This window comes from Gymnoscopelus microlampas (genome assembly GCF_963454915.1).
Source record: "Gymnoscopelus microlampas genome assembly, chromosome: 21".
NCBI lineage: Eukaryota > Metazoa > Chordata > Actinopteri > Myctophiformes > Myctophidae > Gymnoscopelus > Gymnoscopelus microlampas.
The window spans coordinates 36,953,343-36,981,186 of record NC_139958.1 but is presented as its reverse complement, the minus strand read 5'-3'; the positions used below and the strand labels follow the sequence as shown (position 1 = coordinate 36,981,186).

The following is a 27,844-nucleotide window of genomic DNA, read 5'->3' as shown; positions in this document are numbered from 1 at the left end:
TAAAATCAGCCCACCTTTACCATCTGCAACAGTAAAGTGAATGAACATTTACTAATTACAATCCAATATTATTATTTGCACCTGGAATTAATCATCTGCATGTAACAATATATTAGCTACAACTCTATGCGTTTTTAACTCATCTTAACTTTCAGGAGCAGTTGGTAAATATTGTTACAGCACGCAAATCAGTGCATTAACATAATGTTTGTTTGTTTATATGAGAGAGAGAGAGAGAGAGAGAGAGAGAGAGAGAGAGAGAGAGAGAGAGAGAGAGAGGGAGGCAGGCTTGAGGTGAGGTGCGGAAGTTGTGTGAGAGTGAGAGACAGAGAGATAGAGAGAGAGAGAGAGGATGCTGCTGATATGAATTCTACACAGTGAGGACGATCTGCTCAGTATCTGCTGCCAGTCCGATGATTATTCACCGATGACGATGTCTGGTTAAGGTAAGAATAGTGTATAGTATATCTCGCTCGGAGTCGCTCCACTTCACAATAACTTTGCGTTGAACTTTGTATCGATGGCCTCGTATCCGCCATGTCTAGCGTGGATAATGCTGCCACCTGCTGACTTATCCTCCTCCTCTACGGAACCTCTCCCTCCGCTGTATAGCTCCGAGATGAGGTTCCTCGTTTCCCTCTGCCGTTTGAGCAGGACGACGTCGCACATTTTCCACTTTACATGTTTCTTACCCCTTTCTGCACATCGTATCCAAAAAGTAAAGCTTTTCCGCCATTCTCTCAGATGTTTTAAATTCTAGCGGACCATAAAAGCTATCCAACGAGTTGAAGAAAGTATTTAATTTGCCTCGGTCCTCATCCGATTACGTGGTTTTTAAGACATTGCGCAAGAGTTGCGCCCGTAGAGATAACATTACTGATTCCCCTACTGGTCAAATGTTGAATTGCATCTTCTAATGCAAAATATTATGGAACCGGCTGAGGACAGAGGCGAATTAAATACTTTTTTACAACTCGTTGGATAGATTTTATGGTGCGCTAGAACTTAAAACATCTGAGAGAATGGCGGAAAAGCTTTACTTTTTGGATACGATGTGCAGAAAGGGGTAAGAAACATGTAAAGTGGAAAATGTGCGACAATGTCCTGCTCAAACGGCAGAGGGAAACGAGGAACCTCATCTCGGAGCTATACAGCGGAGGGAGAGGTTCCGTCGGAGCTACCTCCTCTCCAAAGAGAGTCAACTCGTCGTAAATCTTTTAATGTAAATCAGATGTTTCTGTCATTTACCAGACAGGCCTACAGTCTAAACTATATTGTGGAAGAGGATCATATTTTGGGGTTATGGGATTAATACACTATTTCTATTCTATGCGTCGATGTTGCGTTTCCAGGAACATGTTGCTTCAGCACAGACAGGAGGAAATCGTGTTGACTTCCTCACCAAATTGCGTTATAAATAACAATGACATGTTTCTAAAGTAGTTGTGTTTATTTTTCTACACAGTCAAATCTTCACTCATTGTTCAGATTAACCAGTTAAAGGTGCTGTAAAGTGTTATTTGTTGATAAAAAATACATCTATTTTATTACATTTTATTACAAAGTTGCTCTATAATATCCTGATAGTAATAGATTGCTCAGTAAGTCAGGGGTTTCCCTGTCTCTCCAGCTCTTTAATAGACGGATTTCCGCGCGACGTCATCACAGAGCAGAATGCGCAATCTGCGCATGCCTGGGGGTCAGTGGGGGAAAGGCGCGTTCGAAAATACAGCCCTGAGCGGCAGTGAGCGCACTGGCCAATACAAACTAATAGGCGAGTGTGCTCCGGTGCGTAATTTCCAAACGCACCCATAGGCTTCCCCCCGCAGCTGCGCGGTCATATTCCTCTCATGTTTACTAACAGGAAACCTCCCTATAAACAGAAAAAAACAATTTCAGGTGGGACACCAGTTTCATGGCGAGAGAACAGCATTCATCAGATTTTATAGTGTTGTAGTTCCAATTTGATCTGCTCAGTTCTTTTTTTCTTCCATCACTTCCAATTCCACTTGTTCCTGTATCCTGTAGGGTTCTCTTCTCTCTCTACTGATTGGATTAAATTGATATCCAAACCCAATTCACACTAATATTAACAAAGTAATATCACAGCACCTTTAACAAACCTCCTCTCCAGATGACTGGGATACAATTTATGTATGGATGTAAACCATTCTTGAGGTATTCCAAAAAGTCTGAATAATGTATAATCCATATGAGTGTGATTTTGTTTAGGTTCCAACATCAGCAGCTATACCGTCCCACAATCCTGTGTGTGTGTGTGTGTGTGTGTGTGTGTGTGTGTGTGTGTGTACACACACACACGCACACGCACACGCACACGCACACGCACACACACACTTGGTCAGACTCATTTGGTCCTTAATCTGTAAACAAACTGGCTGCCCAATAACTGCATCATTGTTTTGATTGGAAGCCTTCCTTGTAATCTCCTTACCTAAAGTAGAGTCCCAAACAAACAAACTGTGAAACTCACCCAGCACGTTTTGACACACGATACACTGCAGCGGGTGAGTTATATCACACCAGGGTCAAACTGAGCTGTAAGTGGAAAGGCTGAGACAACTCCCACACCTGCACCCAGCCAGCCCTGTTCACCGGTAGTGGAAAAAAATATTCAAATTTTAGAGTAAAAGTATCAATACTGCAATGTAGAAATACTCTGTTACAAGTAAAAGTCTGGAATTAAAAATGTACTTGAGTAAAAGTACAAAAGTATTGGTATCAAAATGCACTAAAGTACCAAAAGTAGAAAGTATGCAGAATGTCCCATTTCACAAAGTTTTCAAATGTATAAAATGCATAAAAATCTTTTGAAAATAGCAGATCTACAAGCTCACAATGCGTCGCACAGGTCAGGAGCCTATCTCCTGTTTCTCTAGCGTGGTGTACAAGTACACCCCCTGGACATGACGCTAGTATGTCGCAGGGATTTACCCCAAATCCAACCCTTGGTGTTGAGTGCCAAGAAGGAAGGCATTGGGTTCCAATTTTATAGCCTTCTTTGGTATGACTCGGCCTGGGATTGAAGCCTGACCTCCCAGTCTCAGGGCGAACACTAACCACAAGGTAATTGAGCAGATGTCCATTGAGATTTTGACCTGCTTATTGGTGTACCGTGGCCACAAAAAAGTTTTAAAACCACAGCAGTACATTGGGTTGATAGTAATTCAGCCAGTACTTCGATATGACAGTGAGAATCAACAAGTCATTTTGAACATTTGGGACAAAACCCCAACAGTTTCATCTGTTTCCAATGTTGCCCTACAGAGTTGAGCTTGACAGATTTCCACTTCTCTTCTTGTACGCTGTGGTGCCACCTGGCCCAGTCAGATCCAGATCCTCTTTACCACAAAGCATTAACCCCTGTTACCAAACGTTTTCAGCTCGAGACCTGAAAGAGACATTTTGGTGTCTCCCCGGGACTAAAACTTACAAGAATACATTATGAATGTATCACTTAAGCCCTATTTCAATAATAGTGAAATTAGTCAATTTATTAGAAGCTCATAATGCTTTGCATCGCGTTGTGAGCGCGTCAACCTATTTTCGGCAGAGATTTGGTGTAGAAGGAAAAAAGGAGGGAAAGTATCGGCCAACGAAGTACAGTATATACATATAGGGTTTAAGTGGTTATCTCAAGGCTAACTGAAAGCGTTTTCTAATACTGGTGTTGTTGGCTAATTCAGTTCTCCCAAAGGAATGTTCCAAAGAGAGGAGATTAATTCGGTGGAGAACGCTCCTCCAATCCCTCTTAATTGGGATCAAAGGTCGTGGTGATGTATCCCATCGGACAAATGCATGGTTTAAAGACTCACACTCGCACACTGGGCCCCCTCAGTCACACACCGCTGTGCTGCCCTGGACAGAAAGGTACACGCCGACTTGGAGGTTTTGTCCAACTGTTGACTAAGAATTAAGGGACATACAGGCATGGACACTTGCACAGGATTCATTCTGTTTCGTTCGCCTCTGTAGTTGGACGTAATAGTTGAATGTTTTGTTTTGGACCTGGACATTACGTACAGTACAGTAAGAGGACAAAAAGATTGGTTTTGGGTTGAGTTGTCTCAACTTAAAAGTGGTTTAAGTGATATTTTCTGTTATAATAATACGTGTTAAAAAATAGCTCTGCATTCTGATACTAATCATTGCTATAATAGAGTGTTTGTTCAGTAACAGGGATCTCCCTGTCTTTCCAGCTCCTTTTTAGGTTGGGATACCAATGTTTAATCAGGAGAAAACTCATACAGGAAACAGATTAAAAAAAAAGTGAAACTTTAAAGTGATGAAAAAAAAGTGGAACACTATAAAATTCAAGGTGATATATCAGTCCTCTCTCTCTTGTTTGGATAAAATTCCTTATGAAACTGGTGTCCCACCTGAAAATGTATTTTCAGTTTACTAAAGAGCTGGAGAGACAGGGAGACCCTTGTTACTGAACTGTAATAATTGCTCCATGATTAATATCAGAATATAACTTATAGCTGGTTTATTTTTTACAAATAACCTCACAGAATCAGTTTGACAGCACATGTCACCCAAAAGGTGACATGTTTATTTAACCCCAATTATTGCTTTGTATCATGTTTCATTGGTGCCTTGGGCTTTTACAGTAGCTGTTGTAACATAATCTCTAGTGATATTCATGTGAATTACGGTCAGCTTCTGTTCCTTTTTTTGTATCTTCTCTATAGACGTGTAGCTGGGATTTGCAGTGTCTGTACAAATCTGTGCAATCAGGAACTCAACATACAAACAGATCAACCACAGGCCTTTCAGTTTGAGGAACAAGTAGTAGGTCGAAACCTAATTGAGTTCTCTCTATCTAAAGGATGTCAACCGCAACAGTTAACAGTACAGGACCAGGAACCAGAAGTTCGAAAGTGTCAATGCACCATAAAAAGGTAAGGCACATTACTTTAATTCTCTCTCTTTAATTAAAATGATGTATCTTTTTATATCTCTGTGACAACAGTGTTATACATACTGTAGCACTGTATGACGGAGGCTGTAGAATGGTGGCAGAGAACATGATAAACAGAGAGCCTAGGGTTATGGCTGTAAAACGATTAATTAAATTAGAACATAATGTATAACATACATACAGTATATAATGATAATGACTCCAGTTGAAATGGTGGCTCATTCAATGAGTACAGGGAACAACATAGATTACTTTATTTTTATAAAGTTAATTGAATTTTAACATTCAACCATTAAATAATACAGCTCTCCATAGATTTTTGTTTAAACAATACATAACATAAAATAAAACAACGTATCACAAGATAAAAATAAAATTACATTAAACCATAACAGATTCAAAAAACAAAAACAGATTCTTTGAGAAACTCATACAGATATCTGGGGGGAGCATTGTGTTTGTGAGACAGATCGTGTACTGTACAGTGATATCTTATTCTGTCCTAGCGCAAAACTATAGTCACATATTGAAGTGCAGGGACCTGAGCACCTGACAAATTTTCACAGGATATCCAAATATTCCTTTTTCAAGTTTCAGAGCCACGAAAAGGAGCCAAATCCATGCAAGAAGCAATTTGTTTTCACCTCCAACATATGCATGTGACATTGACGCCCTTCCTATATTCGCACGTGACGTCACTGTAGCTAAAAAAAGCTGTAGATAAGAACACCATACACGCTTGCCTTCTCGAGGAATGCTGATAAGCCGCCACATGGTGAATTGACAGTGGTGGTGTTGGGGAGGTGGGGTGGTGCTCAACTAGAAAGCACTGAATGATGTCAGCGTCAACACGCCGGAATGACAGCGGCTCAGAGATCAAGCAGGGACAACTATATAAAGCTTTTATTTGACCGCATGAAACCTAGTGTCCATATTCTGTGGCAAACATTCGTTACGACACATTGGGCGTTGTAGGTTCGGCTATCTCTAACCATTCAGCAATGGCCACCCAAACTAAGTAATGTGTATTAGTGGTCAACCACATGAACCCTAGTGTCCCTATTCTTTAATAATATAATAATAATTCATATTTAGTTAATAAATATTAAGCAAACATTCAACGCAGATTTCCCAACATTCAGCGAAAATAGCAGATCTTCAAGTTCACAACGTGTCCCAGCGCGACGTGTTGTGAGCATGCGTTAGGTGTTGAACGGGAGGAGCAGGACAGAGATGCAACGTTCTCCCGGTGGGGGCTCCTCACCGGCAGGTGAGCCAGTAGGGTACAACAGAAGTGGCAACACAGAAAGGAATAATTGGCATAACGACTAAATAGGCTCTATGCACTGCAGCCATATTGGAAAGAAATTGGGCCCCTTCCTCACTTCCTTCACAGGTTTTACCAATGATACTAATTAAGGCTCTGTTCCATTTAGTGTAGCACAGTGGACCCCCATAACTCTGAGAGTGTACAAATGGAACCAAATGGACCCGCATTTGTACATTCTCAGAGTTACACACCCGTAAGGGGCCATTTGAAACCCCATCAAGGAACCATGAGGGTCCCTGGACCACACTTTGAGACCCACTGGTGTAGCAGAGTGTTTCCAGTGACTGAGCCAACATGCACAATATCAGCACCCTGACTCTGTTTGACCAGAATGGAACAGAGCCTTCATTAGTATCATTGGTAATGGTAACACCTGTGCAGGAAGTATGGATGAGGCCCAATTTCTTTCCAATATGGCTGCTGTGCATAGAGCCTATTGGTAAAAAAATCAGGTACAAATAAATCTAAATTAAAAAATGTAAAATGAAATAAAAGTCATACAAACTGGAGGAATCTCACATTGAACCCAAACTCTTCAGACAGGAGATTGAAAGTATCTTGTTTTTTTTGTGATCACAGCCCACCTCAGGTGTCCTGAAAGATGCCATCCAGTTGGGCATTGGTTATGCTGTGGGCAACCTGAGTTCCAAGCCAGACAGAGATGTTCTCATGCAAGACTTTTCTGTGGTGGAGAGTGTCTTCTTACCTAGGTACAGTACCATGTGTAGCTTTTGATTTAATATTTGATGCGGTGACCCACATTTCTAGCAGTGTTGTGTTATTTTATTGGTGTGGGACACCATTGTATATGACTAAGTATAAATAAAGCTTGAGACTTTATAGATGGGCGCATTCTTTTAAACTGGGTGGTAGTAAACCTACCTACCTGTACTTACTTACTTACTTAGCCCATTAAGACCGGGAATGCATCTGTGTGATTTTTATATTTCTTTGGCTATTTTTAAAAAATCGTGATTTTATTTGGAAATCTTTGAATATGTATTTTTTAAAGCAAATATTTGTAAAAAATGTTGTTCCAGGGACTCCCTAGAAGCAAAGATTTGAGTTACAAATGTTCGCTTTAAAAAAATATATATTCAAAGATTTGCAAAAATGCACTCGGTGCCGCGCTATGAGCTTGTATATCTGCTATTTTTGAATAGCCAAAGAAATCTTAAAATGACACACAGATGCGTTCACAGTCTTAAAGGGTTAAAACCTACAGTTCTTATGCTAAATGTTTACATCTGAGAGGGCATGTTGTGTTGTCTAACCTTGTTGTACAGTATATAATAATGTGTTTATTCTCTGATGAACAGCGAGGGGAGTAACCTGACTCCAGCCCATCACTTCCCAGATTTCAGGCTGAAAACCTATGCACCTCTGGCCTTCCGTTACTTCAGGGAGCTGTTTGGAATCAAACCAGATGACTATCTGGTTAGTATGTCAACACACATATGCACATACTGTACACAAACACACATGCACAGATTTTAAGTGCATACACAGTACTGTATACAGTACATTGCGCGCACACACACACACACACACACACACACACACACACACACACACACACACACACACACACACACACACACACACACACACACACATGAACTGCATGTAAAAACGTCAGAGGCTTGACATGTTTGACATTTCAAATCCGTTTCAATATGCAAATAACTCGACCTGTATTGTTAGAAGGGTGCATTCCAGATAATAATAATGATAATAATAAGGAGTGCTGCATACATCCCTAGGTATATGCAGAAACTGGTTTATAATTTCATGGTACAGAAAGTACATGACGCGAACATGCGTTCAAAATGCACATGCAACGGCCACGTGAATGGCAATGACGTGTTAAGTTACATTTCTTTAATAAGACTTTCAGAGGTCCTCTGAAAGTTTAACGCAAACGTTAAAATGTAAATTAGATAGCATTTTATTTAGACAGATGCCAGGTCATTGTTGACCTGACTGACTACAGTAATGTTCTAATCAATGTGGAAAGCAAAACATCGGACGGGATGATGGGGAGGGTTAGGGGTGTCAAGATACACTCATTTCATGATACAATACATGATGTTGGGCATATGATATCGATATGATACATTATTAATGTATCCTTCTCCGTTCTCTGCACTGGCTCCCCGTAGCAGCTCGCATTCAGTTTAAAACCCTGGTGCTAGCCTATAGAGCAGTGAAAGGAACAGCTCCTTCTTACCTCCGGGTTTTGGTCAATGCCCACACCCCTGCCCGACCACTCCGGTCTGCCACCTCGGGGCGACTGACTCCCTCGCCACTCAACGGTCCTTCTGGTCGATCGACACGGTCACGACTTTTTTCTGTTCTGGCCCCACAGTGGTGGAATGAACTTCCCACTGATGTCAGGACAGCAGAGTCACTGCCCATCTTTCGCCGCAGGCTGAAAACCCACCTCTTCAGGAAACACTATCCTTCCTCTTTGCCTGGCCTACTTGTTGTTAACTAGTTGTACGAACTCTTGTTTTATTTTTGTATTGTTTTATTGGATCTTGTTTAGTCGATACACTTATTTGTTTTAGCTCGTGCTCATTTGATTTTGCCATTTTTTTTGTCTCATCTGTTTAAGAAAGTAGGTAGCTGATATATTGCACTTTTACCTTAGCGCTAGGTATACTCTTGGTTGCTTGTTTTTGCAGGAAATGTACTTAAAACTTCTGGTGATTAGTAGTTTTCGTTCCCTACCTATGTTGAATACACTTATTGTAAGTCGCTTTGGATAAAAGCGTCTGCTAAATGACTGTAATGTAATTAATGTTCTTTTCTCATGTATCATCAACATTGGCCATCATCTTTAGTTTAAACTAACTTTATAAAGCACTTTAAAAAACAATTACAACGTACTTTGTACACACAAATAAATACATTTGTGCAAGCTTAAGGGAGAAGTGAAGTTCTCACTAACTATAAACCCATTGTTTCAGAGGACAGATAGACACTAATATAACAAATATAATATAACACTGCATGACTATAAATTCCACAAACCTCATATTCTTGTCATCTGGACTTTACCAACCAAGTGCAGCCTAGTTATTTCCAACAGCTCAAAAAAAATCTATAATATCAGATACAGTATAATACCATGTAAACCATCTTAGATCAGATATAGGCCTATTTGAGAGTGCACAGGCATACTTGCTTTGATGCATGTCAAATTAACGAGTGTCAACGAGCATCAGCTGACACACAACACCTCCTCTCTGCAGTGCTTTAAACTGAAAGTGACTGGAGTCACTTTCTCTCCAAAATACCCTGAATATGATGGAAGACATGATTAATAATTACTGTGATTATGATAAGCTTTACATTTCATAAAATACACCATACAGTAAGAACTCCTATAACTTTAACCGGCAAAAAAAATAAATGTTTTTAATTAAAAAAATAATTTACAAAATATTACGATACAGTATGACATCATGACAATACCTATAGTCACATTTTAATACCATGATAGGCTATATCGTGGGACAATATATCGTGACACTCCTAGGCGGGGAGGGTTCATCTTTTTTTTTTAATCACTTGGGGAGGGTCATTGATATTTTTCTTCCTCAGTACCACTCATACAAAGTGTACCACCTCTGTGTGACTTGCAGTACTCCATCTGTAATGAGCCACTGATTGAGTTGTCCAACCCTGGAGCCAGTAGCTCCTGGTTCTACCTGACCAGCGATGATGAGTTCATTATCAAGACCGTTCAGCCCAAAGAGGCAGAGTTTCTGCAGAAACTGCTTCCTGGCTACTACATGGTGAGTCCCGTCCTAGAATGCAAACTCAGTGCCGGTCTCCATTTACTTACCACGGCAGTTGGGAATTTACATGTCACGTGACAGCGACTGCAGAGCTATGCAAATGCTGTGACCTCTCCAATTTGTCTTCCTGATATGGTTACATCATCGCGGGCTCTATGCACAGCAGCCATATTGGAAATAAACTGGGCCTCTTCTTACTTCCTTCACAGGTGTTACTAATGAAGGCTGTGTTCCATTCTGGTCAAACAGAGTCAGGGTGCTGATATTGTGCATTTTGGCGTGCCGAGAGTGTACAAATGGAACCAGAGAGTGTACCAGAGAGTGTACAAATGGAAACAAACCCTTACGGGTCCATTTGGTTCCATTTGTACACTCTCAGAGTTATGGGGATCCTTGAAATTAAAAAGTTTGAGAACCACTGTGCTACACGAAATGGATCAGAGACTACATTAGTATCATTGGTAACACCAATGATACTAAGGAAGGAAGGAAGAGGCCCAATTTCCTTCCAATATGGCTGCTGTGCATAGAGCATATTACAGTTTGCAATTTAGGTACTTAGCAGTCACTCTTATCCAGAGCAACTTACAAGTGCAAGATCGGAATAGGCAGATTAAGAAGCATCATAATATCTAAATAACATTCTTAACATTTATGGTCAATAAAAACTAATGTAAGCAACCAAAACATGTGAACATGTGACCAAGATACATCCGCAATAGTAAGCTAGCATCTATTGAGAAAAAAAAAGAAGCTAGGGGGTGAGTTAGAAAAAAAAAAGTCCTTGCGGACTTGTTTCCGCTGGGGTCCTTTAATTCAGACCAAGTATAGACCCCTGGGAGATCTCGGTCAATGATGTATATAAAATGTTTAACATTTTCTGTTAGAATTGTGTTTTGAAATAGAATCTTTCAGGTTATTTCTCTCTGCATGTTCTTTTAAGAGTCTGAATCAGAATACTGAATTTGTTATTACTTTATTTGTTTCTTTGGGAGGGACAGAACATATTCATGAACACGGCAGACAAAACTACATACAGTAGAGGTGAGGATGCAATGTAAATACGTCAGAGTTAGCAATAATGCAAATTTTCACCCATAGTCCCTAATACAGTATATATAACGATAATAAAATTAGATATTACAGAAAGAAACAGATACATGTTCCTGTCATGGAACATCACACATTCAAACAAGAGGCCATACCAATACAACAATAAAAATGCCTACTCAATTCTGTCCCTCACCGACAATAGCCAATCTACAATCTCACAAGGACGTGATGTGAGCTTGTATTGCTAGGCTAAGTAACAGATATGTTGAGAACAGAGCAGAGCAGTTATAGGGAGCGGTCCTTTCAAAAGAGTCTTCGTCCCCCAGGAGGAGATAAGGACAGTTTCACATTCCAACGCCAATGCATGGTTGTCAAATAACAAAACAAGGTGTACTCAAAAAATAAGAGTACCTCAGTCTGTTTTGCAAGTAAGAGACATCACTTCGCAGCAGATATCAAGTATGTATTAAATCTGTGGGAATTAAGTATTATTCACAGTCATGTACACTACAGTATACTGTATAGAGTGTCAATGTGACGGCCTGTATAATATTTTTAATATTATAATATTTAGGCCATAGTTTTGAGCAAGATATATCACTATATAAGGTCTGTCTCACAATCTCGATGCTGATACCTGTATTTTTTGCACCTACAGAACAATGTGGCCATGCCCCCAAATACCCATATATGTGTGTCTCAAAGAATTGCTGAAGCCATTGAAAGTATATAAACAAAGCTGAAGCAAATTATGTTTTTTGTTCGTTTGTTTGTTTCTCATGTCTGAGACATCTCTTGACCCATGTACTGTACATTGTGATTATTCTGTCAGAACTTGAATCAGAACCCACGGACGCTGCTCCCCAAATTCTACGGCCTGTACTGCATCCAGTGTGGTGGAGTGAACATCCGGATTGTGGTCATGAACAATGTGCTGCCGCGCGCCATGAAGATGCACTACAAGTACGACCTGAAGGGGTCCACCTACAAGCGGCGTGCCTCTCGCAAGGAGCGCTCCAAGACCTCGCCCACGTTCAAAGACCTGGACTTCCAGGAGATGCACGAGGGCCTGCACTTTGACCCCGACACCTACAACGCCCTGATGAAAACCCTACAGAGAGACTGTCGAGTGAGTTCCAAACATTAACATAAACACTGTCATAAATACTATATCGTCGGTGTCCAGGACGAACCAGCTAACTCCATTTTCATCTTTTCTTTTTTTTTCATAAATCAACGCTATTGAACACCCTTTAGGTCTGTGTAAAAAATCAAAACATTTGAACCAATGAAAAGTATTAAAAACCGCCTCTGATGAAAACTCCCAACTCCATTGGATCCTCAAACTGTCCGTCAAAAACACACAACTCCCCCCTCTCCTCTACAGTGAACGAGGAGGAACACGTAAACAAACTCCCCGTAGTCTGTTAAAACTATGCAGTGTACCTGTTTATCAAACTTAGTACTGACGCTAATGTTATGAAAACAAGTAATTATATTTCTAAAATCTATGAAGTGTTTAATGAGGAGAGCAATGTGACAAGAAGAAAGGCGTTCATAGCATTTCTGTCGCGCTAGTTCTACTACCTCTTTGCAGAAGTTATTGTAATATTTAAAGTCCTGTTTATTATTGTAGGCCTATATAATACGTGTCATGAAGCATCAGGGCATTAATTCACACGTTGTTGTGATGCATTGTGAGCTTGGAGATCCATTGTTAGCTTTTGGGAATTTGTATCCTTTTGAAACCTCTCCCTCAGCAGCGAGTGGAGCTATTGTTGTTTGGACACCTAACTCCATTTCAGCTTGATTTCTGCTCGTCTGAAACTACTAACTCCACTTGCGCTGGGTAAAGTGTTGATTTACCCGCGATTTGGGTAAAGTGTTGATAATATGATGACACATGCAAGTATCTGACAATATATACAGTCACTCTACCAACTTTGATGAGGCAGTATTGCTTTGTTTTAAAAAATATAAGGTTTTCTTCATTTCCTGAAAAACGTATATTTTGTTTTTTCGTTTCCTGAACAATGAGCGTTTTGGAGTTAGCAGGTTCGCGCTGGACAGCAGAGATATGCTTCCAGTCGCTAGTTTAAAGTCTTCTTTCAATCACCATGATATGTGATTTGGTAAATTATGGTCCCATTTATTTTAAAATTGATGATAAAGTAGGGTATGCTGTAGGAGGGGCGTGGCTACCTTGATTTGATTGACAAGCTAGACAACTAATAGCATTCATTCCCCACCCCCGCTCTGGTCACAACCAATAGCATTCATTTCCGTGTGCATAGGATATGACGCGATATAGAAAGACGGCGCATTTGAAATGGCTTAAAAATAGACTTCATTTGCAGTCTGTAGAGTCTATGGGCGTAACGCTGTCCATTCTTTTTTACAGTCTATGGTTCCAAACTACATCATTCGATGACATTTTCTGTTAGATTATGGCTTTGGAATTACAGTAGGATTTATCTGCTGTACAGTATGTGTTTATATAAAATTATGTATAGATATACTTGTCACACTGTGCAACCATAGGCATTAGAGCTTAGCTTAAAAGCTTAGTACAAGAAACAAATAAGTGCATTTAGTACATTGCACAATTGCTGTACTAAATGACTATTTTACAGATACCATGGCATTATCCTTTTGGAATTCAGTTTCTAATCCTGATCTATTAGCCTGATATCCTCAAATGTTCATTGAACATCAACAGTAAGAAAAACGTTTTATGATATTTTCCACAGCATTATTCCAGTCATAATAATCAAATATATCCCTAAAATGACTTATTTGTGGACATATGTGTGAATTCAATAATAACATCCGCATTTAATCACTTACAAACCCTAGCACCGCTATTCTGGGGGCGAATATTCCGCGAAAATATCCTCCACAATCTCACAGCATGTTGTGAGATTGTAGACCGGCTATTTTCTACGAAGAGATTTGGCGTAGAGGGAAAAACGATAGGGGACCAAGGACAGACCCCTGGGAGATCCTCTGAAGTGTAGGTTTAAGGTTAAAGCTTTCATTTGACTCGGCTTGAACTGGTGAACCGTGCACGCCTGGCCTGCGCCTTCACTGTTACGTAAGCACGACATCTTTCGTCTGACCATGAACAATTGCCCTCTATCCCCGTCTCCTTCTAAGCCCTTAAGAATGACCTCATTAGTCCTGCCTGTTGTTTGATTAGTGGGAAAGGACTGCGAAAGGCCTCCTCATCCAGGATTACCACCAGCAGAACAAAGCACCTGACTCATATTACTGACTTTAACAACTGGACAGCGCAGAACACATAGCCAGGCTGGGCGAACAGTGTGCTGTTTTAGGGTGTGATGTAAGCCAGTCAGTGTATTAGGTAACATACATGAGGAGAATGCAGTGTCCTTTATTCTGAATTTGACTTTAGTGAAATGAAGTATTGCCATTAAAATATACTTACAGTGCCAAGTAAAAGTACTCAAATTCTTCAAAATTTGTCAAACGTTAGTTGAAAATTGCAGATTGTAGATCAACTATTTTTCAATAGCTGCAGTATATTTCCTCTGAGATGTAGTGGAGTAGACTTTTAAGTATTAAAAAATGGAAACCCTTGTAAAGTAAATATACCTCAAAATTGTACCTACAGTACAGTAAGTAAGTAAGTACAGTACTTAAGTAAATGTACTTTCTATTGGCCTGGGTGTGATGTAAGCCAGTAAATGTATTGGGTAACATGGGAGAATTTAAAGCTTTAGGCTTTGTTTACAAAGAGTCCTTAACATTCACATAGTCAGACTCAAGTTGACAGTGCACTGTTATGTATGCTTAGTCTCCAAATCCAGGTTTAGTCCTTAACCGTGACTTTCCTGCGTGTCTACCAAAGGTTGAAGGGTCAGTTGGGGAATTGTTCAAGAAATTACCTAAGAACGCGGTAAACTAGATTCACGTACGCTCAGCAATTTTCTTTTCTGAGGGGTTGCAGAGACATACAGAGAAATAAAATCAATGATAAATACATTCATATAATGTTGCTCGAGGTGCCTTGAACATCCAACATGAAACAAAATAACACATATCTCAGAACTACCAACAAAGTACATGCATAGTGTACACAGCACCCTATTACTGTAACAAAGCACATTGCAGAAGCCACTTTCAGACAGGAAACAAGGGCCTGACGGGAGATGCAACTAGGTATTGTAATATTGTAATGTTGCTTCATGGCTATAGACGGTTTCAACATTCTGCTGTTGCTAAAGCCTTGTGAGCATCCTGTCAGCTGTTCACACGCAGTCATTTTTTGATTAATCGAATAAATCGATTAGTTCGATTAACTGTTGCACCACTAGATAGCTGTTTGTCGGTTTGCCCTGGGTAATGTTTATGTCATTTCCCAGGGCAAAGGTTACAGACCAGGATGGTTCACAAAGGTTATTGTTCACAGTCCGAAACCATGATGGATTATTTATGTCTGGCAGGTCCTGGAGAGCTTCAAGATCATGGACTACAGTCTGCTGCTGGGGGTCCATGTCCTGGACCAGAAGGCGCTGGGCAGAGGAGCCCGAGGAGACAGTAAGAGGGGACAGAAGGTCCTCTATTCCACTGCCCTGGAGTCCATCCAGGGGAACGTGAAAGGCCCCGAACCAGTAGCTGATGATGACACGTGAGGAAACTATATATACTCAGGGATTAAAGTTCTCAGTCCTGGGGACTGATTTCAGTCTTGAGGATTCCATGTGGCATGTTTAAAAATCAAAAATCACATATTGGGACATGGTCTGAAAATAATTTTCAGTCTTGGGATTCTTTTTTGCTTTAACCCCTGTATACTAAGCATAAGCAACCCAACCCCGCCGACCCAACCCACGAGTTTGGGGCAGGAGGGGTTGACCCACCTGGCCGAAACCAGCGATAATTGCGTCTGAAGCTTGCCTGAACCGCCCCGACCTGCAAGTTGTGGGTCTACCCGTACATCACTATCGCATGCCCTAGGTCCCTCCAGGGACAAGGGGTCCTTGATGGGGCTCCAGGGGGTCCCCAGCAAAATCTGTTTAACTACTTTAATCCTATATACATCGGCTATTTAAAAATAGCCGATCTACTAACTAGCCGAAGATGTGGAATATTTTTGTCATTTTTTAATAACAGAAATCATGTATGGGGGTCCCTGGCACAAAATGTTGTCAGATGCGGGTAAAATAAATATTAATAGCTGCAATCCATACCTTTTTTGTATGACTAAAACGTTATTTTAATCAATCTGTATGATAGAGTAGCCTATGTTCATACAATATACAGTAACTAACACATCTGTAGTGGTTGGAGGTGGTCTTCCTACTTATTTGTATTTAGACTGTGTGGTGGAGTAGGACACCTACTGGTTGATCAGAATATCTCCCCTGCCTAAACCATAGACTGTAAAAAAGAATGGACAAAGCCACTCCCCTGCTTTCTACAGAACGAAAATGAAGCCGATAGTTCAGGAACATGCATTCCTCCATCGTTAATATATACAGTTGGCCACGCCGGAACTCAAACGCTATTGGTTGAGACCAGACACGTGACCAGCGAACCGGAAAACACCCCCAAAAATGCTATTGGTTGGGTACAGTGGCGTACCCACCATAGAGGCAGGGCAGGCGGCCGCCTGCCCAACTAAAATCTAGCCTCCCCTAGAAAATAAAGTAAAAGACTGAAAAACAGGCAGTGAAAAAAATACAAAGACAATAGTGGCCGTCGGACCTCCTCGTCCATTCACGCGGCAGAGCGACGTCGCCTATAGTGATGCAAATGTTTTCCTTTATCTTCATGGGGTGCCAGGAGTGCCAGGTGTGGGGGTCTGGGCCATCACCTGTACTCACCTGGCATAAAAGGGGCTCTGAGAGCAGCTTGAGCCATTAAACTAGGCTACAACATGAAGAGACCACCGCTGAATAATTGATTGATTGATTATAGGCCTGCATTTTGTTTTTATTAACGTTTTTCAGTTTTGTAGTCAGTGTAGTGTTGTTGTTAACTTGTTTCCCCCGAGATTTCCCCCCCGACGGGGGGGGGGGGGCGGTGGGGTAGAGAAAAAAAATCTCGCCTGCCCTAAATGTAATTTCTGGGAACGCCACTGGTTGGGTAGCTTGTCAATCAAGAGCGGGGGCGGGGAGTGAATGCTATTGGTTGTGTAGGTTGTCAATCAAATCATCCCGCCCCTCCTGGAGCATAGCCTACTTTATCGTCAATTTTAGAATAAATGGGACCATAATTTAGCAAAACGCATATCATGATGATTGAAAGGAGACTTTAAACTAGCGACTGGAAGCATATAGAATTTATGACAATTTTTATTACGGTAAGAAAATCTAGTCTAAAGTTTGTCAAAAACCCATTCACTTGCGCTAAAATTAATTCTTTCTGACACTTCAGGTCGGTGCAGGGTAAAACAGCGCCACTCTGGCCATTCATAAGCTTCCGTGTTGGCCTCATCGTAAATATCCAAGCCTTGCCCCTTGGCCTAAACAGGCATTCCATAGAGCAGTTGTTTCCCAAAGAGTGGGTCGGGACCCATTTGTGGGTTGCAGGTACATTTTTATGGGTTGTGAGTAAATATCCCCTTTATTTATCTAATTTCCCATGTTTTGTTTTTATTTATTATTTCAAAATATTAAAAAATGTATACATTTTTCATGAATTAAAAACAAATGCAGACATTTTTCAAAATAATTTCATAAATAAATACCAAAAATCTAAGAAATTCCATAAATTGGAAAACAAATGTTTAAGAAGTAGTGAAAATAGCAGATCTGCGAGCTCGCAAAGCGACGCGTTATGTGCTTGTAGATCTGCTATTTTCACTAGTTTGGGTCCCGCGCAAACATCGGATTTCTCTTTTGGGTCTTCAGCTTAAAAGTTGGCGATCCACTGCCGTAGAATGCTCAGCAGTATACTACATGTTGGTGCTCGCATGGGAGAGCTGTGTTCGAGTCCCGCGCAGGACATAAATCTCAAGGATTGCAGATTTTTTTTTGTTCATTTAAAGCTGTTATCTTTGACACTATTTCTCACCCTTTTCAGGATGGGTGGAATCCCTGCCAAACACAAGGATGAGAAGCTGCTCATCTTTTTAGGAATCATCGACATTCTTCAGTCGTACAGGTGAGGCGTTTATACAACATGTCATCTATTAGTTAACACTGTAAAATCCTGAGTGTTCATTTTAAAGTCATACTGTGTAATCTGTCCTGGTATATTTGTAATTGTTTTAAAGGCTTAAGCCACAGTGGAGTCACTCAGTGTCACGCTCACACCAATGACGCTTTCAGTGTGTCAGGGCAGTAAGGCTAATGTTGTTGCTGTCGGGCAGCATACCTTGTATCTCCATATCTAAACTTTTCGTTTTTTTCGTAAATGAATGCCCTACTTCATCATACAAGTGTGTGTCACACACAAGTAGTGAAAATAGCAGATCGACAAGCTCTCAACGCGTTGCATCTCGACACGAATAGATTGGCTATTTTCACTATTTAAAGCTTTTTTTTAAAATACATACATAATAAATAGGAATGGCTTTGGATATACAAGGTTTCCACGCGACAGCAACAATGTGATAAATGAATGGGCGTTAGCCGTTGCCCTCGGTAACCAGCCGAGGACCGGCTTCATGCAACAACGAACGCCCAGGTGACGCACGTCAGTAGAAGGACCAGTGCGCAATGCATTCTTTGTGATGACGGTGTCATGTAATGTTTCCTCAGATTAATCAAGAAAATGGAACATTCTTGGAAAGCTCTTGTCTACGATGGGGTATGTACCTCTGTGTGTGTGTGTGTGTCTGTCTGTCTGTCTGTCTGTCTGTCTGTCTGTCTGTCTGTGTTATACGTTTTACTCTTTTGTACTTGCGCACAAGATGTAACAGAAACTTGAGTGCATGTGATAGAGTGTGCATTCTGAGCATTTTGTCTGATGTCTTTCAGGATACGGTGTCGGTTCACAGGCCTAATTTCTATGCAGACCGATTTCTAAAATTCATGGGCTCCACAGTCTTCAAAAAGATTCACCGTAAGTTGTTGATTGACATGCCTGTATATCTCAAATGTTTGACTCGCCTCTGCTTTCCAGAATACAAATTAACCACTTGAACCCTAGCGTCTCTATTCTGTGGTGAACATTTTGCAAAAATAAAGATATGCAGATATTTAGCGTAGGGAAAAGAGGGAAAAAAGTAAGGGGCCTACAGTAGGCCCCTTACTTTTAAGATCTACAAGCTCAGTTCTCCAAGATCACAACGGGTCATGATGCAACGCGTTGTGAGCTTGTAGACCGACAAAGTATGAAGTTGGGGTTAAGTGGTTTTAAATGCTAGTAATAACAATAGCATCATACTATTTTTAATGCTATTTTTTGTTGTTTCAATGTTGAGGAGCCGAAATCTAAGCATTTTACTCTTATGTTATGGTTAAGGCTTGATATGCTTAACCTTCTTCACACTTCACACTCATCTACTGTACATAAACATATAGATATATTTGTGACGCCATGGTCAGTGCTTTATCAGATACTGTATGGCCAGTGAGTGATACGAGATGAAACTAGAAAAAGTGCTCCTCGGAGCACAGGTCTCCGCCAGGTCAGGAAGTTGTAATAGAGGTTATAAGTGGGTTTGGGACCCATCCGTGGCGAAAGTTTTTCTTTCCGTCGTGAAAATGTGTCTTTCGCTGTACTGTGATTGGCTGATTGGTATTCAGACCCTTTGCTCAGTACATGTGGTCCAGGCGTCAGTGGTCCAAGCGTCATGCAAATCGGTACACAGTATCTCTATGGTCAAGCCAATGGTGCTGGAGATTAGGTGTTCACAGACGGACGGACACACACACACACACACACACACACACACACACGGACGGACATGGACATGAAATTTGTGTTGGATTGTGTCTCTGTTGTAACACAGCTGAGCATGTGGGTTGCGCCCATGAAAAATGTCTTATTTCTTCCTTGTTACTGATAGACTTCAATCACAGATCCACCAAACAACACTAAACAAGAGTCAGTAGCAACATCAGTATAAGTTCATCAGTTTGGCATTGACAGAGAAGATTTGGCCGATTTTTCATAGGCGCAATGCACATACTCAGCTGATGCTGCTCATCTCACAGATGCATGTTCCTTACCAATATGGGCCACCATTTAAAAGGGAAATAAACAGGCTTCTCAACGCTATAAAGGTTATTGCCATTGTTACAACAGAGACATAATCTACCAAACACAAATGTATATACTCTCTGTATGTTTAATCAACTTCAGAGCGTGCCGTGTGATACAGCCAGGTGTCATCTTGTTCTCTAAGCTCGCCACTCAACAGAAACATCACAAATTAATAAATGTCGGGTACCACAAAAGGCTCCTCTAAATGAACATCATTCTTGTAACTCTGCGTGATCAGTGTAGGTGGCAATAGTCCACCACCTCACCCCTGCACGCATATAATTCAGAGATACTGATTTATCTCCTCTCCTTGCCCTCCCCCTTTTCATTTGCACCCCCCCCCCCCCCCTCTCTCTCCTAGCTCTAAGAGGAACATCTTCTAAGAGGAAGAGGAATTCCCTCCATGCAGCAAAGTCAGCCTCTCAGGAGTTCCTGTCACCCCTCAAGGAGGAGCTGAAAGAGGAGAAGAAGACACAGAGTATGGACCATCTGGATGGACCGTGTAAGCATGTCCTCATTGTGCCATACACTGCTCCTAGTGGCAAACAAAGGGAATCACAGTAACAAACATGTTTACCTGTACATAAAAACAAGACAAGACATAAAAACAAGTCCCATTTGGGCCGGAAACCCCTATTTGTAAGTAACTATACCTTTCAGGACGCGAACCCCTTTTGAGGTTCTTGTTGCTATATACAGTATATAGCAACATACATTTGTTGTAACTTTTGAATAGTTTTTCAGAAAACTTTAGAATCGGCCTCGGTTCTAAATGGGCTAATAACAGCATGGCGTACCTATACAATCTTAAGCTATGGACAGCAATTTGCTAGGTGTGCAGTTTGTGAACGAAGCGTTAGCTTCACACATAGGCACGCCACACTGAAATGTCAATGTAAATTGAAAGAAATGCTTAACCACTGAACCCCAACTTTTGCCGATAATAGTAGAACGACAAGCTCACAAGCTTTCTGAGGTTATATTTTATGTGTTTTCTTTTAATGGTTGCCGTACATTCATTCATTCAGGTTGTATTTTTGTATTCAACAGTTTTTAGCTCTTCTAAACATCCAGACCTAGTCCCAAGATCCCCTGGTGTCAACCACGCTGCTGCTGTTGATCCCAACAAGAAGGACCTGTGTGATCCTGAAAGCAGGTAAATGGATGCTGTTAAAAACAAAACCTTGTATCCCCAAACACGGCTAGGCATAGCTTACCCTGTCTGTCTGTCTGTCTCTCTCTTTCCTCCCCCACATTGCCTCTCAATTGGTCTCCCTCTCTCAGCCCAGAAATGTGCAACTATATACTGTGCATATTGTTTTATTTTACCATGACTTTTCCAATAGGCTCCATTGGCCAGAATGCCATTACACATGCACAATTACAAAGAAATAAAACCACAAGTATTATATACATGTATCATCAGCAGCACTTATAGCAATGTTCTGCTAATGATACTGTTGCCATCATGAATCTTTGCTCCATGCTCCAAGAGATTAGGGTTTTTCTGGTGTGGTGCCTAAGGAGCGAACCGTCTAGAAGAGCTTTTGTGTGTCTGTCTGGGGCTAATCTCGCAAACCACTGGACGGATCAGCAACTGATTTTTTGTGTACACTGGCCTTATAGGCCAAGAAGTAAATCCCAGAATATTTTTCACATATTTTGAACATTCTTTTTGTATGATCTCTCTGATCATTCTCACCCAAATATGGAGTTCAATATATTGACGTCAGCAATATGACATCATGAAGTACAGTATGACATCTTATTTCTCTCCTTAGAAGAACAGGAGCGGGCTGTCATGCAAAAGAGGCCGTTTAGCTATCTCTGATAACACAAGACTGCTCTCTTTAGGTCTTTGGCTCTAGATATAGATCAGCTGTAGTTCCTTCACATTATCGACATAACACACAACTCAAGACTATGTTTGAGGCTCGCTTGGTCCAGGGCTCCATCCTGAAGAAGGTCCTGGAGGCTCTGAATGGCCTGATCACAGAGGCGTGTTGGGATGTCAACTCGTCCGGCATCTCCCTCCAGAGCATGGACTCGTCTCACGTCGCTCTCGTCCTGCTGACGCTCAGGAGCGATGGCTTCGACTCGTACCGCTGCGACAGGGACCTCGCCGTCGGCGTCAACCTCGGCAGCATGGCCAAAATCTTGAAGTGCGCAGGGAATGAAGACATCATCACCCTCAGAGCAGAAGACAGCCCAGACACGCTCGCCCTCGTGTTCGAGACCCTCAACCAGGAGAAAGTCTCCGATTATGAGATGATACTGATGGACCTGGACGTGGACCAGCTGGGAATTCCAGAGCAGGAATACAGCTGTGTGGTGAAGATGCCCTCGGGGGAGTTTGCCCGTATCTGCCGTGACCTGTCCCAGATCGGCGAAGCCGTCATGATCTCCTGTGCCAAGGACGGAGTCAGGTTCTCTGCCACCGGAGAGGTGGGCACCGGAAACATCAAGCTGTCCCCGACCAGTAATGTGGACAAGGAGGAAGAAGCCGTGACCATTGAGATGAAAGAGCCCGTCCAGCTTATCTTTGCTCTGAACTACCTCAACCTGTTCACAAAGGCCACGCCTCTGTCCAAGACAGTCATCCTCAGCATGTCTGCAGATGTCCCCCTTGTGGTGGAATACAAGATAGCTGACAAGGGCCAAGTCAAATACTACCTGGCACCCAAGATCAACGAAGAGGCGTTTTAAATGTGGTTGCGCTGTTTCTTAGCGTCAGGTCCGGGGACCACCTGGGGTCCAAATGGACGCTTATGGTTCTGTATTTGCATTTTGTTCCATTTTTACGCTCTTGAGTTGAATTAACACTGAGGATTTTACAGTGTAGATTGGGGTCCCAGAGATTACAAACAATGTAGTCTGTGGCCTAATGCAGTGTTTTCCAAACAATCTGTTGTGGGTCATGGACCCATTTTCATGGCTCGCGAGTAAAATAATATAAAAATATTTTAATTATCATTTCAAACAATATTTAAAAATATGAATTAAAAAAATAGAGAAGAAGAAATTGTGAAAATTAAGTAAAAGTACCTCAGAATTGTACAGTGCTTGAGTACATCTGCTTAGTTACTTACTTAGTTTCCATGCACCCCCATCACAAATCAATAATGAACCTGTCTTTCCTATGTCAAAGTGACGACCGACGAGCCTCCAGTGCCACCGTGGCATTAGATGACACCACTGCTTCCCTCTCCAAAAGCCCATCAGATTCTGAACTTGATGTCTACTTGGTAAGAAGTGGGCTTTGAGGTTAGCATGAATTTTAAAGCCAGATCTTCTCTCGGATCAGTGGCAAGAAACAATAATCTCTCTCGTTCTCTCTTTCTCTCTGTCTCTAGTGAGGAAAGATGACCCCATCTATACCTCCTCCAGCCAACTGTGCCTGTGCAAGATAATGATCCTTGACTTGACTGTCCAACCATCGCCATTGCAAGAAATGCCCGAAAACAGATACATGATGAAGCACTATTCTATTAACCATAGGGCAGTTATTTTCTCTCACATTGTCATACTCCCCTGTATGACAGGTGGTATGTCACAGTACCAGCCTATGTCATTCTAATAGGCTCTGGAGAACTGTGGTAACAGGTTTTTCGAAAGGTGGCACACCCCGTTTCCTGTTCCGGTTCATTTCTCATTGCCTTGTTTGATTGGCTCAGCAGCAGATTTCAACCAGAAACACATTTGAAGTTGTGATACGTGTTTCCCGTTCAGATCTTCTGCAAAGCCAACGGGCATGCCACCTTCTGGAAACCCAGGACAAAGACAAGCTGCAGAGAGAGGAGAGAGGAAAGCTGCACTATCTGTATCCGTGTAACGTGGGTGCCTACCCCTTTAGGAGACCAGAAGAAGTTTGTGAGTCTATTATTTCCAGCGGACAAGTAAATGGGGTTGTGAAGTGAGGGGATGGGGGGCGGGGAGAGGCAGCCACGCCCACACAGGAGACCATCGTTGTGTACCATTTCGTACCTAGCGGCGAAACATGGGATGGCGTATCTTCCTAAATTAAGGATCTCTGCGCAGGACTACAGTTATGCACAGAGCCTATATTCCGGCAAGATCCAATCACCACATACTTCAGGAAATGTGTGACAGGTGATGAGGCAACAGTGTAATTTCATTGAGGAAATCCCACACAACATGGATGGAGTCTCTGGCTTTGTGTATGGTTTAAAACAATTTATATATTCCATCTAACTATATAAATGGCGAGCAACTTCCGCACCCTCGGTGGTGACACCCCACAGCTCTGTTATCGGATAAACAACGCACCGCCAGACCACATGTCGCCTACTGACTCGCCACGGCGGCCGCACTGAATTTACGCCTCGCGTAGGGGACATCTCACTGTTCACTACACCTTTTCCACCGCGCAACATAATTAATTCTACTCACCAAATGTCGGACAAAACGGAAGGGGAGCCAGCTTCGTACCGTTTACCGTGCGCACGACCTCATCACCACAACACCAGGCAGCCGCTGCGGGGGTTTTTTCCTTTTTTTCCAAACTTTTTTTTTGGTCACCATTTTCTCCAGGCACCATTTCTGGTGTAACGTCGGGTGTTTCTTTTCACCAGCCAATCACCTTTCACGTTGCCACGTCCGTTGCCACGTCGCGCTGACGTACGCTAAACAAGCGCTGCCGTGCGCACAATGCAAACGAGCCCAAAGGCGCGCAAAAATAAGCCCACCATTGCTTACACACAAAGTCAGACCTGGCAACGCAGCCTACGCCAATCATGTGTGAGAGATCTACAAGCTATGGGGCAGAGACGCCACCGTATCTTAGCAACAACTACAGCGCTCACTCTCATTGGTCGTGTCACGCTAAGAGCAGTCTCCAGACAATGGCATCGCAGACAGCTTGCTGTTACTGCTGTAGCCATCACAGGCAGTTGCAGCACGACGGACAGGGCGCTGTGATAGCTGCCATGTCGCTAACGCTAACCTGGTTGTCATGCCTGCAGCGGCTGTGCAATCACTTTGTCAACAATGCACGTTCGTGTGGTGAATGTCTATATTGCTGCTCAGTTCGTCCATTGTAGATGGTGTATGTTTGTGTGTGTCTTCTGGAGAACTATGTAGCCCCCCCCCCCCCAAATACACGTACTCACAACAACACCAGGCGGCCGCCATCTTGCAGAAAGGGCTGCCATTCGCCAGCTTTCAGAAAAACAAGCAACCACCTTCATATTTTTTTTTAATTTTTTTTTTTTTTCCTTTTGGAAATTTTCATCCCACGATTTCCGTGCGGACCACCAGGGGGTCCGCGGACCCCCTGGTGGTCCGCGAAACATACAAAATATAATTTCTTCTACTTATTTTTCATCATTTTGTAACTTTTACATTACACTTTCTTACAATTATTTTTTTTTCCCCTTTTTGCAAATGTTACTTAGACAATTTGTCTACCCCCATATACACACGCCCACGCGGGCCCCGTGCGCGTACATGCCTCTAACAGCCATAATCCCCATCTATACTGCCCACTCTGTGCTGCAGCTACACGGATACAGACACAGGGACACGGAGGGACCAACAAAGCAAAGCCCCGTGCGCGGCTGGGGTTGAGGGGGGCGTAGCCCCCCGAAACTCTAGTTGTATAATAATGTACATGACACTATGGAGTAGCTTAATCTCCTTCTACTCTCACCTTTGCTGCTAATTTAAGAACAGTGCGAGTGCTCAGGAAAACATTTACTGTAGCTTCTTTGCTTTGATTTGACAGAGCTCTATTTTCAAGTGTCTTTCTGATTATCTGTGCAGTGCCACATCAGTGGGAATCTCTCAGCGGCAGGATCCCTGAAAGATGAAATGCATTTTTATGATTAGATAGATACGTGGTTGATGCTTTCAAATCATATACTACTAGAGAGAGATTCATATCAGATGATGACCTCTCTGGTTTGGCTTAATGAGAGAGTGGGTGTTATATCGATGCATTGTGCATGTAGGCTATTGTGTTTAAATGCTTAGTGTTATGCAGTTGTGATAATTATCGGTCTTAATGTACACTCTGTCCTACGACGGTGCCGTGCCGAATAGCCATTCTACAAGCTCACAACGCGCAGTGAGCTGGCAAGTATATTCCCAACATGAAACATACTGTACCATGTAGCTGACATCTCATATTCAGAACATGCAAGTAACGAATACATTATGTCAGTGGTTCTCAAACTTCTACATTTCAAGGACCCCCATAACTCAGAGAGTGTACAAATGGAACCAAATGGACCCATGGGGCCATTCGGAACCCCCTCAAGGAACCATGAGGGTCCCTGGACCACACTTTGAGACCCACTGCCTTATGTCAAACTTCTGATGTGAAAATGCATCTTACCTATAATTTTTATGTCCAAACTATACTATGGCATTTTATGAAAGGGCTCCAGCCTGAAAGTAAACAAACAGACAAGGGGTTGGAATCAAACTAGTGCCATACTCCAGTCTAGATGGATCTATTACATCAGTTTTCATGCCTTTTTGGTGTGTTTTTACACTTTCTTGGTGTAAACGAGCTCTGATGTGTTGTATTGTAAAACATGTATTTTATTTCCAGCATTTCATTTCTCTCTTGACAAATTAAAGTCACAGAGAATAATGAAATAGGGAGACAAAATGATCAGTTAAGTGTAAAACAAGAGGATGAAGTGATTAAAATGATATGTATATAAAGTGTCTTCCACTTTTGCCTTAAGTTCACCTCGTGAAATATATCATTTCAAAATCAATGTATACTGTATTATAAAACAATGTGTTTGTCAAATAAACAATTATTTTTAGTTACTTGACTATATTTGTACATATAATCTCCAGCTTAATGTTGGCACGACTGAGTAAAAAATAAAGTTGTTTTGGCTAACAAAACAAAAAGAAAATGAACTGACTGAAATGTACGTCCAGTCAGTATGTACACACACACACACACACACACACACACACACACACACACACACACACACACACACACACACACACACACACACACACACACTGCATTAAAATGAGGTTAATGAATGACGCGTAAATGTTACTGTGTCATTGTCTTTGTCTGCACCACAACACTGAACACTCTAGTCTAACCAGTGAATCTACCGTTAAACAATATTATTGGGATTTTAGGCTTAGCATGAAATGTTGACTCATACGCCCCCTTGTGGCTGATGTATGTTTTGTAATTAATATTATTCATTATAATAACAAAGCGACACGTTGTGAGCTAGAGCTGCTATTTTCAAATAGCCGAACTTATTAAATATTGTATTTTTACTCCACTACAATTATTTGAAAACTTTAGTTACTAGTTACTTTGTAGATGTTTTAATATTATTACAAAACATACATTAACCACTTCAGCAGGCCTATTTAAACTCTGGCTATTTGAAAATTGTAGCTACAAGCTCACAATGCCTTGCATCGCAAAAATGTTTGAATAATTGTTTTACATTATGATACCTTGTGAAACCGGACATTCTGCATAATGAGTACTTTTACTTTTGATACTTTAAGTATATT

At 41.7% G+C, this 27,844-nt stretch overlaps 2 protein-coding genes across 5 annotated transcripts; both read left to right on the top strand.

The window, feature by feature from the left end:
- The first annotated feature begins 312 nt into the window (after positions 1–312).
- pip5k1ba (phosphatidylinositol-4-phosphate 5-kinase, type I, beta a) lies at positions 313–27,111 on the top strand. Of its 4 annotated transcripts, XR_014599916.1 has the most exons (15): positions 313–446; positions 4,853–4,925; positions 6,855–6,985; positions 7,595–7,712; positions 9,926–10,078; positions 11,967–12,263; positions 15,601–15,785; positions 18,185–18,265; positions 18,865–18,913; positions 19,084–19,168; positions 20,676–20,816; positions 21,365–21,470; positions 23,463–23,578; positions 23,668–26,873; positions 26,939–27,111. XR_014599916.1 is itself a non-coding variant. In XM_084046101.1 (14 exons), exons 2-14 carry the CDS (start codon positions 4,854–4,856, stop codon positions 23,668–23,670), a joined length of 1,518 nt encoding a protein of 505 aa, XP_083902227.1. In that variant the 5' UTR covers positions 313–446; position 4,853; the 3' UTR covers positions 23,671–27,111. The 4 variants fall into 4 exon arrangements, 3 of the variants coding, with proteins under 3 accessions (XP_083902227.1, XP_083902225.1, XP_083902226.1); XM_084046101.1 differs by having other exon boundaries at positions 23,463–23,559; positions 23,668–27,111; XM_084046099.1 differs by having other exon boundaries at positions 23,668–27,111.
- On the top strand, positions 21,952–23,439 carry LOC311037044 (proliferating cell nuclear antigen-like). Its single transcript, XM_084046103.1, has 2 exons — positions 21,952–23,048; positions 23,126–23,439. The coding sequence occupies exon 1, from the start codon at positions 22,238–22,240 to the stop codon at positions 23,018–23,020; it is 783 nt and encodes a 260-aa protein (XP_083902229.1). The 5' UTR covers positions 21,952–22,237; the 3' UTR covers positions 23,021–23,048; positions 23,126–23,439.
- Positions 27,112–27,844: the final 733 nt, after the last annotated feature.